The sequence below is a fragment of the Limulus polyphemus genome, unplaced genomic scaffold (genome assembly GCF_000517525.1).
Source record: "Limulus polyphemus unplaced genomic scaffold, Limulus_polyphemus-2.1.2 Scaffold1971, whole genome shotgun sequence".
Classification (NCBI taxonomy): domain Eukaryota; kingdom Metazoa; phylum Arthropoda; class Merostomata; order Xiphosura; family Limulidae; genus Limulus; species Limulus polyphemus.
The window spans coordinates 61,482-74,701 of NW_013667581.1; the positions used below are offsets into that span (position 1 = coordinate 61,482).

Below are 13,220 nucleotides of genomic sequence, written 5' to 3' on the forward strand. Positions count from 1 at the left end.
TAAAATGGGTTCACTATTCCAAGCAAATCACGATACGCACTTGATAACTACTAACCTTTACATGATGTAGAATATTAAAACGAAATTACTGACAAAATACTGATATAAAATGGGTTCACTCTTCCAAGCAAATCACGAGACGTACTTGATAACTACTAACCTTTACAGAATGTAGAATATTAAAACGAAATTACTGACAAAATACTGATATAAAATGGGTTCACTCTTCCAAGCAAATCACGAGACGTACTTGATAACTACTAACCTTTACAAGATGTAGAATTTTAAAACGAAATTACTGACAAAATACTGATATAAAATGGGTTCACTCTTCCAAGCAAATCACGAGACGTACTTGATAACTACTAACCTTTACAAGATGTAGAATTTTAAAACGAAATTACTGACAAAATACTGATATAAAATGGGTTCACTCTTCCAAGCAAATCACGAGACGTACTTGATAACTACTAACCTTTACAGGATGTAGAATATTAAAACGAAATTACTGACAAAGGAGACGAATATCTGTGGTGGAATGCTTCATTTTCCTCTGCTCTCTTCCGCAAATATGCACCTGATTCAATCGTCAATGAAAGAGGAAATACCACTAAAAAGAACCTGCTCATATAACAAGGCTGCCGTTACCATAGTTACCGGTCTCTTAGCACCCGCTGACCTACTTTCTTAAAACGCTTGACGCACTGCTACGTTGCAGGGTTATTCTCATCTAACATTTTGAATATTTCGCTCTTGAAACCAAGCGTTAAGAGTTACTTTTTCTCTATTTCCAAATTCTTAAGCAGCAAGATACACAATAATGATGCAAATCAATAGAGCAGACAGTCTGTTCAAGTAACAAAGCCATTCTTGATGAGGTTGCAGAAGATTACTTTTAAGAATAGGATGTGTCTTCTTTCATTTGCGCTCAAACGTGTGATTTCCAGACTCCCAACACATCTTTCCTTTCAGATCGATTACCACACAAACACTTCCTTCCTCTCACGCAAATATATAATAGAAGTAGTTATAGCCACCGAGAGTTCCCGTTAACTTGAATTCACACCGCTTGTAATTAATATTAACATGGAAATGTATTTAAAGGTATCTGGACGTATGTTTCGCGCAGTTCCTGGTTGCGAAAACCTTTTTGAAATTTTTAAATCATAGTTTCAAAAAAAACCAACTATGCACATTTGTAATTAAAATGACACTATTCTAGAATAATACATACGACGATGAAGCCAGTGCAATAGTACTGAATGAATATATGTATACTATATTTATTATAATTAATATAAATGATACATTTAGCAATGTAAAGCACTAACAAAACTTTAAATTTATAGCAATTCAATACATTTCATTTGTTTACTGGCAATATTAATAATATGCCTGATTTCCCAGCAATATCTGACAAAGTTAGGTCAGTTTAAAATAACATAATATTTAGGGACAACAAGGAACCTATTGGTCCATCTAGACTGTCCCATCCACTAAACTAAAACTTTTAAAAAGAAACCTCAAATTCAGCCCTTATCATTCATCTATTTATCAAGCTTTCTCTTAAACTCCCTTATATTTACTGCCTCCACAACATGGGAAGGCAACCCATTCCAAAGGCCAACTACCCTGTCAGAAAAATAAAATTATCTTAGCTGAAGATGACTCCTAACCTGGCAAAATTTACATTTGTGACTCTTAGTCCTACTATTCTCACTGTTAGTTATAATACAATACTCCAATGTGGCCTAACCAATGACCTATACAATGAAATTTTTACCTCTTTAGACTTGTATTCAATATTTCTGTAGATACAACCTGAAATCCTATTTGCTTAGTTTAGACCTACACCCAACGATTGAATTCAATACAAATTTATCACAAATTCGATTATTCAAGAAGTGTAAAAACATAAAAATATAACAAAGTCAACAGAGATAGGAAAACTGGTTTTCAATTACAAGTGATCATGAATACATTGTTTTATTAAACCTAAAGTAACAAAGTAAATCTGTATGATATAATTCAATAAGAAAACTAAATACTGAATCACCTAGTGTCATAGTTATTTATTCTAATTCAAACAGTGTATAAGAATTTGATATTTCAATTTTTGTCTCTTCTTGAAGACAGAGAGTTCATGGTATACATTTTTTATGGTGTCTTCATGTTCTGTTACATTCAAATACTTAAAACTTAAGATATAATATCTCTAACAAATCTACATTAGACAAATACCTTTTTTGTTGCTAGTTGCTTTAGATGGAACACACAAAAATAATTATAGTATTTACTTAAAAGTAATGCACTTGTGTGCCAAAATTAATGTTTATTAAGACAATTTTAAATTCTGCTACCACCTGGTGGGAGATTAAAACAAACATTATGATGCTTGTTATACTGCTTTCATCAGTTAAGACTATATGTCAGATTTTTGGTGCTTGGGATGAAAAATTCAAATCATAAAAAAATATTTATGTATTTCCTGCTTCTACTAGCCATTGTATGGGGTTGGGGGATTAATAAAATGTGACTTTAACTAATGGAATGTGAAAAAAAATAGTGAGACTTTTGATAGAAAAATTTGCAAATAATCTTGTAAACTAACTTACATAACTGTGTAAAATATTTTAATATTTTTTCATATACTTCTAAAGGGAAAATGGTGGTTCCCCATTTATACCTAATTCTGCTTTAAGATGCATCCTGGTGATGCTTTAAGTCATTTGATGGTACAGTTTATTATAAATTTTATGCATTTAATGCATCCATGTGACAATTTATTAAACTAATATGGAAATAAATCACATGCATAATTTAAAAAATTTCAGAGTTTATTTAGAAAGAGTAATCCAGTAGCAAATTACAGTGGTTCAGTGATTTGTATTTTTTTTTTTATCACTGACTTCCATTTGCAAGTTAAACCACTGGTAATTTGCATTTTGAAAAACATGTCATAATTAACTTACAATAAAGTTATTTACTGCTGGAGTTTTTTTTAAGGAACTTCAATTTTTATACAAAGTTTTTTTATAGCATTAGTTCCATTTTTTAAATCATGAGACTTAACCAGGATTTAAAAATGTAAAGAGCATTTATTTATTGCAGATATGTTATTCATAAATTAAATTAATCAGAAACCCTGTTAGAAAGAAATATATTTTAAAATACTTTTCACGTGTATAACTTACTTGAAGTTCTGGTGATCCACCCTCATCCCTGATTAACAATAAATAGCTTTGTCCATCTATCACAACCTCTTTTTTGAAACGCCCACCTATAAAAGATACCAATAAATATATATGCAAACTAGGTGAATTAAAGGTGTATATAGCTAAAAATAATTATATTTATATACACCAAGGTTACCATAAACATACATTCGTATATGTACGTGTCTATATATGCTTCAAAAATGGCAATGCAGAATTCTATACTGGTTGTAAAGAAACAAAAACATATGCTTAACTGGCACATTATATCAAAATATTATTTAGCAGGATGCTTGTACAGCAAAAGTTGGTTTAGTTTGCATATCTAAAAAAATAAAACATACAGTCGTATAAACATCATACAACTGACTGACTGACTTAACTGTTGAATACTGCTTACTTGTACAATAAATCACTTAATGTATGATGTATGTGCACACACACAAACACACACACTGAAACATGTTTTAAATTATTCATTCAATTTTCATAAACACTGATATACAAAACTGCATAGGAATGTGTGAGCACAAAGCATGCAATAATATAGAAGGTAACTCACCTTCAGGAGATTCCTCTTGTAAGTACGAGCCAGTAAGGTAGCGATGGACTAATGCTGATTTTCCGCTGTTTACACTACCCACAATTCCCTATAAAGTGATAAATGGAATTATTCCATATTAATGTATTTTACAGTTACCTATTATTCCTTATAGATATACAGAAAGGATAAACTGTTGTATATAGGTTTATCAGTATTTGTGCCGACTCACAAATCTCTGTAGAAACAAAATGTAGTTTTTTGTAGGTGAGTATTTATACATAACCAGACTTATTTGTTTGGAAAAATAACAGAATTTCATAACTTGCCACTTAAAAAACTGTAAAAAAAACACAAATACATAGAGTTAACCAGCAACATACACAAAATAAGTAGTAAGTATTGCAAAGAAGGGAAAGTTTCTCCCTAGCACATGCCAATGTGTATCTGTTATCATTATGACCAAAGAGGAAGTTTCTTCTTAGTGCATGGCAATATGTAACTGTTATCATTATGACCAAAGAGGAAGTTTCTTCCTAGCGCATGCCAATGTATATCTGTTATCATTATGACCAAAGAGGAAGTTTCTTCCTAGCGCATGCCAATGTATATCTGTTATCATTATGACCAAAGAGGAAGTTTCTTCCTAGTGCATGGCAATATGTAACTGTTATCATTATGACCAAAGAGGAAGTTTCTTCCAAGTGCATGCCAATGTGCATCTGTTATCATTATAACGGAAGAGGAAGTTTCTTCCAAGTGCATGCCAATGTGTATCTGTTATCATTATGACCAAAATTTCATTCAGTTTCAGCTTGCAGTGTATTTTACTTCCATAAATTAAGAATTTCCTGTACTTTATTACTTCTCTTCAGTATTTTAGTATTTTATTACAATTTCACAATTGTTTTTCCTTTAACTCCCAAAAATGTGAATAAATTTAATTGTGAATGAATTCCAAACAAATTTCACCTAACTCTTCAACACTGGATATATCAATCTATAAGAAAAAGTAACAAACATATTTTCTGCAGGACCTATTTTGAATACCTTTTAAAATATAGACACAACACTCATGATTTCTAAAGCACAATAAATGGTTTTGTTTTTACACTCTAAACAGAGCAAAAACTAAAATAAGTTAAAAAATGTAATGATATGAATTTTGTAACAAACAGTTAACTAATTATGTAACCCATTTATAATAATTATTCTTGTCAATAGGAATACAGTACATTAGTAGGAAAGTTACATATAAATGATGCATGTTTCAGGTTATCATGTAAAGAGTTATAAATTACATTGAGACGTAGCCCAGTTTCTATTATATAAGTAAATCAGCTACATTTCCAGCATTGACATATAAATATTTACAATCACTATTAAAACTTATTAGTGAGTGTACAATATATTAATATTAAAAAAGTAATTGTCAACATCAATGTTGACTTGTAGTGTATAGCTTAATAACAAAATAATGTTATAAAGCTACAAAAACACATTTAACAAAGTTTACATCAGGTGTATATAATGTATTTCCTGTAGAAGATTAAATGTAATAAAATAATGCTACAACTCACCAGCCTTATATCAGGCACAATTCGGCTTAATGTCCATTCTTGGCTATTAACAAAGGAGTCTGAAAAAAGAAAAAAAAAGCCAAGAAAGGCTTATCTCTTTTGTTCAATGTAGTAATATAATGGTGTAATTAAAAATCATTGTAACTACATCAAATTTGCACAAATTATTAAGGTCACCTGCAAATACTTCTGTATGTGTTCAGTCAACAAATACATTTAGAATCATTGTGCATCAGCTGTTTTTGTTTTTTTAAATGTAATACACAAATCTTAAAATATGTTAACTTAAACATAACTACTCGTATATTTTAACAATTATTCCTAAAGGAAAAATATGTAACATATGGTTAGCTTCAGATCAAACAGTTCCAATGGTAATTTAGTAAATTAGCATCATCACATTTCCCCATCTCACATAATTTTGTTTTGTGATGACAGTCTGTTACTACTACCAGTAATTTAATATACAATGGTAAGGAGCATGGCATGGTTGAAATTCTCAGTCATCAGATGATCTTGAAAAAACTACACGTTGTTACCTATTAGAAATTTTTCTTTGAATTTGTCAATTGGTTATTAAAATACATAAGAGAACTAAAAACTACACCATAATGCATAAAATACTGATACTTTTAACTTAAAACTACTTATAGCAACAAAAGCTGAACAACAAGGGAAGAAAAGAATTGGTTACTATAGATGATATATGTGCTTTAAAGAATATTACACTCTTAAAAGACTGAACAACATTAAACACCTATAAATAAGCAAGTTTTATCATAACGTGACTTACATGAATGCAATATATATATATACAAAAAATGTTTAATAAGGAGATAACCTTAAATACACATTTTTTACAAGATCCCTTTTGACAGAAGTTTTTAATGCACAGTACTTTATTGTTTGGTCAAATATAGAACAAAATTCCTTAGAGTTGTGGATCTTTATTCTATATAAAAACAACAAAAAACAGATGTATAATTTATAACTAAAAGTTGTAAAACATCTGTAGAGACAATACACAATGTGCTATTATTTCTCCATAACATAACGCCATGAAGAGGTAGAAGATCAGCCAAAGGAAATGTTAACCTATTTGTATGCATGTCAACTTTTAAAAAGGGTAAGTAACAAGGTACATAAAATCTAAACTTGAAAAGTATGCAACATACCTTTAAAAATAGGATGATATTTAATTTGAAAATTTTATATTTGACAGGTTAAAGTTATGTCAGTACAGAGATATGTTAATGATATCACAAATTTCAAATAATTTCTCAAATGTTTTCCCCCATGGATTGGTTACAGCAAAGACTTGGCACAAGGCCAAGATATGTTCTAATTACAATTAAATTTTCTTGTATTTTACCGTACCTAATAATCCATAATGATACCCTTTTCTTAAAATTATTTAATAATGTAAATCAATTAATTTTGTCTGTCATACACAGCCTAAGTAATACCACAAAACTTGTATTATCAGTCAAACATTAATCAAACTGTTAATTTATAATTGACCACTTTTATAAAATAATTCTGCAAGTTCCTCATATACACATGCACACACACGTACTGAGCCCCCTCTTTGTCTAATAACTCTGTTGTTTTTCCACTACCCAATTTGCCGAGATACTGAGAAAGGAGTCATCTAACCACAGTTACATGCCTTGATGGACCACCTTAAAAGTAGGATTCAATGTTATTATTGGAGATGGAAGCAAGACAGTTTAGCAATTAACAAACAAAGCATGAAAAGCCATAACACACCATTTAGTACGGATATTTTTGACATTAAAAAACTTTTCATTACAGCCTTATTTCAGAATCAAGGAGGAATAAGTGGGTTCAAAGGATATTGTTTAAGCCTAACAGTTTACAAAATTTCAGTGCTATCTGAAGAAAACTGGTAATTTTTAGTATGCTCATTTTATGTTCATATAATCTGTTCAATTCCAGTCAATATTACTTTGTTGCCATTGTTGTTGAATTTTCTCCAAAGCTACTCAATGGCTATCTGTGCTAGTCAACATTGCCTATCACCCACTCATGGACTAATGTTTTACCAATGAATAGTGGGATTGACCATCACTTTATAACACCTCCACAAGTGAAAGGATGAGCATGTTCAGCAGGGATTTTTACCTTTCATCCCACAGGTTGCAATTCGAGTGCCCTAAACTTTATTGGTTATGATTGGGTGATTGAACTCTTATTTGTTTGCTATTTTGTATGTACTTGTAATCATTATAGAATTTAACCTTACTTACACTTAGAACAAGTCCTTTTAGTATAGATGGCATATACAGTTAACATACAAAACTGTAATTTTTTTCCTTCTTGATCACTTATGATGATTAATGTATAATACTATTGCTAATTGATTAAAAATACCAATATAGAAACATAAGAAAAATACAGGTTTATAAGAAATAACTTCTAGCCCATCCATTTGTACAAGAAATGTTTTACTAGTTACTATTTGATTAAACAACTATCAAACAAAGTATAGACAGAAAAATTACACCAATAGCTGTACCAATAGAACTGTATTAATTAAACAAAGCTTGGTTTGCTTACGATTTTCAAGCAAATTTACACAAAGACTAGTTGTGTAGTACAGTCATTCCTAATTTTGAGCTAACAGACTAGAAAGAGGGGAACTTATCAATCAAAAACACCCACATCTAACTTCTGGGATATTCTTGTCTAGCTGAATAGTGAGAGTTGACTGTTATTCTTATAACACACTCACAACAGAAAAATGACGATAGTGTTATTACAGATTAAGATGCAAACCCTCAGATTTACAGTCTGGACCAATAACCACAAGGCCACATTTGGCCTATGATGCAAAAACTATGAGGATTACAATTACTGATAAGGTTAAAGGTCATAGTCATAATTATCATATTCAAATTGGAAAGTAATTCACTTACAGTATGTTATATATAAAAAATGTATACAAATTTAAGGAGTGTTTTGTCTGTAATAGTTTGTTTTGGAACAGTAAAATATCTACACATATTCTGGGTCTTTTCTGTTTGGTGCCCTCGAATAGATCATTTCGAAAATAATACCAGCAATGCAGTAAAATAAAAAACAAATAATAAAACATTATATGATATTTATTTAGCGAATTCTGCGATATTAAATATATAAAGTATATGGCACACTTTAAAGCGAAGAAATAAATGTCAATACGGAACTCATCGCCAAATGCTTGAGTCTTATCTTTGTGAATTTATATGGAGAAATAGAAACAAAGATGAAGATTTATTCAAATTAATATTGTTTAATATCGTAGAATTGCATTACTGGTGTTATTTTTGAAAAGATCTGCTAGTGGGAACCAAACGGAAAATATCCCTTATTCCAAACACCATTACGATTTAACAGTAGTCCAGCCTCTCAATTCACCTGATGACAAAACAATGTACAAAGTATCTCTTGACTTGACGACTTATCCTTCCTCGACGTAGTTCAAAAGGTCAAAATTCAAGAAACGTAAAAGAAATTAAAGATAATAATTATGCTTGGCGATCTTAAGGGTCGAACAAATGAAGTTCATGTTTAATACCGAAATGTCGTTGTCTTTATTGCCGAATTGAAGTTTTCTTAATGAAATGAAGCCTAAAATGTATGCTATCACTCGTATATAATTTGAGCAGTTGTACAAATGGATGCACAAACATACATAATAAACCACAACCTCTTTAAAGGTCCAGGTATTCAAACTAACAGGTTATTCATGGTATAATGTATGTTAATAGCACTCAATTTGGTGCCTGGACACGTTCTGTTTATATCAACTATTCATATCAATTGTACTATAGCAAATTGCATTAAACAAAAAATAATAATAATATAAATATAACTATCAAGGAGTGGAAGAATTGATGGTCAATCTAATTTAACACGTTTAGTAAATTAAATTCTTAATTATTGCATAATAAAAGAAGTCGATTGCATGTGACATAACACCTATTATTTCCAAAGTCAAACTGTAAAGCGTGGTTAAGTGTATACAGTAATCTGTGTGTTATTATAGTTGCATGTCAACCATAACTCCAGTTATGAATGTATACATTCATTAAGTTAATTATAAATACTAGCTGACAAACTCGTTCAACGCACGGCTAAGAAATATGGTCCCCCAGGGGGTGAGCGACAGCATGGTCAGATCTGAACGCCGTCACTCCCTGGTGGGACCCTACGATTACATGCAAGGTTTGGTGACAATCGGTCCAGATGTTTGCCAGTTATAAGCAAACACAGACTCGCAGACTTTTGTCCAATAATGGTTTATATATCGTTAAATATAGCCTCGGCTAGTTTGATAAAACCTGTAGATTTATCTATTTTCTATTATGAAGCTTGTATATAATATTCTCTTTAAATCCTATGCGTATGATGATTGTACAGATACAAGACAATGCGCTGCATCACTGAATTACAGACAAAAATTGAAACTAGCATTATAACAGTGTTTAGTTTCTCTCATAGAATAACTTTTAGGTTACATCAGATTGTAAACTAGTGAGGAAAAACTAGATCTATTTTTAATATTATCGTCTTTTTAAAGTTATTTGAAGCAATTACTAAGATACTACTCCGATTATGAGTATTAATACATCTGTTCATTACATATTACCACTGAGCACAACGAGGTATGAAGAGTGCAACAAAACTATGAAATTTGAAGTATTTCAAAAGAAAATAACACGTTGAATGTCTGAAGAAATTGAACGATTGTTTTGTTGCGAAAAGAACCAGAAATGTGCAGCATATCTTATTGTGAATCTAAATAATAACAATAATCAATAATTTTAAAAGTGACTAAGTTATCCCTTACCCGAAATAGGTCTCCATTTGGCTCTTACGTCATTTTTTCGCTTGATCTTTGCTCGAAAAGAACGGCGACGCAGACCGAATTTAAACAAACTTAATTTGAGATGCATTATCTATCAGGAGACTTGTTCAAACGCAGACCAAGACAACTAACATTCCATTCACAAACGCGCTTAAAGTCTTTTCATAAAATCACTTGGATACAGGCTCAGTTTCTGTTGCATATACGCTAACTTCTGAGAAGTTAATATTACTGCACCTCAATGTTTATAGGTCTGCGTCTAGTAACACCGGTTGAGACGATGCCGGCACTGTCTGCTTTTTATAACATAAGATACTTCGTGCTTCCATAAGTGTTTAACATTCAGTTCTTACTGGATGAAGGTCAGAGAGATGTCACGATTTGCTGAAGAAACTTGCTCTTTACAGCGCATAAAGTCCCACTCTTATCAACAGTACTTGTACTAAAACAAGCACGGTAATTGTTCAAGTCTTCTCAGTTGTCTAGGGATAAAACACGCAACATATAAAACGAAACTTTACGAAATGGGCATAGTACTCGGGAAAGAGCTGTATAGTAAAAACACCACCCTATATACGGTATATTAGGTACGCTGAAAACCTGTACTAGACACTCGTAACCGGTAGGATATACAGTAGAATCAACATCAACCGAAAGAACAAAAACTAACTTAACAACAAGTTTACAATCTGATCTTCCAAGTCGAGTCAGAAATCATTTTAACCTAAACATCACGGGTGACCCTATTTCTACGAACAACCAATTAAACTGCAGGAACAGTATGATCGTATGATAAACAGAGGTTCAATACAGGGTCGTGTATATATTATTATTTAACCTAGCTTGTAGAAGTTTTGTGGTATAACCGCTGCGCGTCAGTGCCATGCAGTGGACAACAAACTTGTTAACATACGTTTGGCACGAGCGAACGCGTGGTCGTAGTCAGAAGAGGAAGAAAAGAGGTGATCACGTGGTTTCCGACTTCAACTTTTGCATATGATTTGACACAATTGAAGATGCCTGTCAATTAAATTACGATCTGCTACAGGTGAATCTATTTCATTTACGACTATATATATAGTCATACAGCTTTACCACGATCGAGTATAAATTGTTTTATGTAACATGTATGTGTACATCATTTTATGTAACACATACATACATATTACACTTTGTTTTCTGTGTCCTTTATTGATATGTGTTATTTTAGTAGGACCTGAATTTTCGGATATTAACAAACTGTGGACAAAGATTTTGTTGTTTCTGTAATGGTGGTTAGCAATAAAAAAAAGGAGAAAAAAAAAGACATTTAGGATTTGGAACAAAACAAATCACACCCATTTAAATAAGAAAATGTTTTGCAAAAGCTCAGAGTACATTTAAAGCTTAAAATCTGTCATTTGATTCGAGTCTATAAAAGTTACAATCAAATTCACCAAATGGAACAAAACACAAGAATCTGAGCGATCTTGTCACGAAATTAGCTAGAAAAAAATTCAACGTTAAACAACATGCTGAAACTGAATAAAAACGAGCAGCTCGTGTAATGTTATTATCCACGTTTTATACTATTTTTACACTGCAAATATACCAAAGAACATTTCGGGACACTATCTAGCATTACTATCCGCTGACACACTTAGGTCACCCAGAATTCAAAGGTTTGATCCAAATACAGTGTTTGTTGAAATTTAAGAAAATTCGGTCAAGGCAGTTTTCATACAAATATATACGACACATGCAAATATAAACTACGACTGTATATCTTGTTGCCATTCTCACTTACAAAGAAAGAACAGAAAAATATAAAAACATCCATTTTCTTCCGTTGTTTTCAGCACCGTTATACTACTTTGTCTCAACAATGACGGACATCGATCAGTGAGCGTGACCAGGAACAAATGTCCAATGCACGCATACAAGAACAGTAATTTTCATGTACACCGAAGCGCAAAGGAAAGAATGGAGAAGGAACTTAAACATCTCCAAGAGTTGATATTATGTTTAAAAGAGGAAGACGCATAATGAAAAGTTTTTCATAACGTTTCCGAAATAACATAGCATGGCTTAGTTTCTGGAAAGTCAAAAAAAAAAGTCTGAAAATTGATAAATATGTATTTAACGTTTAAACTAAATTAAGAATTGAAAATATGGACGTCAAAATTCTTTTAAACAAAGATGTATAATTCTGATCACAGATATAAATCATTAGATTTAATTAAGTATTAGCTCAATTGCAACAGATAGATTATCAGCATAGCCAAATAATAAATACAACAGTTTATCATGTCATGATATTTCATGAAAAGGTCTTTAACGAACTTGGGTTTTGTTGGTGCACTGTTTATAGGTGTGTGTGTGTGTGTATACAAAGTTACATATATGTGTATTCACTATACAACAGCGCACTGTCAAGATAAACTCCAATAATGCGCATAAATTGATTATGTATATTATATATAACAATACTTTGTTATATATTCGTTGTTATTTGTATCCACAGGTGACTATATATATCACACTGTCATTATCACAAACAAGTACGTCAAAATGAGTTTACTTGTGTGGAAAAGCTTCAGTGTAAGACTTTATCAAAATATTTTGCAAAAGGCAAAATAATAAACGTATACCAAAATAACTTCATTCATAATCTATTCTTAATATCACAGCTGTTTCGTCTTCTATGTCTTATAATGATTTTTTTGGTTAATTACTTTTTAGACGTTTTACCTCTGCTGCCTGTGTAAAGGAATTAAATGCTGTGTGGAAGGGCAACAAATAATAGTAAGCAACGGGCAACAGTAATGTGGCTAAGCCGTCAGAAAATAACTTGTATTATAAACACTCTATGACTCAGTGTCCAGAACATGTTGGTTTACTGTAGGCAATTGATCTACTTCGCAAGGCAAAACAAAGTGAAAAACACAAAGGCAAGTTAAAATTACGAAGCAAACCCGAAATGATTATAATGGCCTGGGATAATTTTAATACACTTATTTCTTGTTCTTAAC

General features: G+C 31.5%; 1 protein-coding gene across 1 annotated transcript in view; it reads right to left on the minus strand.

Moving 5' to 3' along the window:
* Positions 1–13,220, minus strand: part of LOC106465525 (centaurin-gamma-1A-like) — a 113,695-nt gene that overhangs the window by 52,865 nt on the left and 47,610 nt on the right. The window contains exons 2-4 of the mRNA XM_022393435.1: positions 5,337–5,395; positions 3,778–3,865; positions 3,195–3,280 (exon numbers count right to left, since the gene is read on the minus strand). Coding sequence (XP_022249143.1) covers positions 3,195–3,280; positions 3,778–3,865; positions 5,337–5,395 — 233 coding nt within the window. The remainder of the gene's footprint in view (positions 1–3,194; positions 3,281–3,777; positions 3,866–5,336; positions 5,396–13,220) is intronic.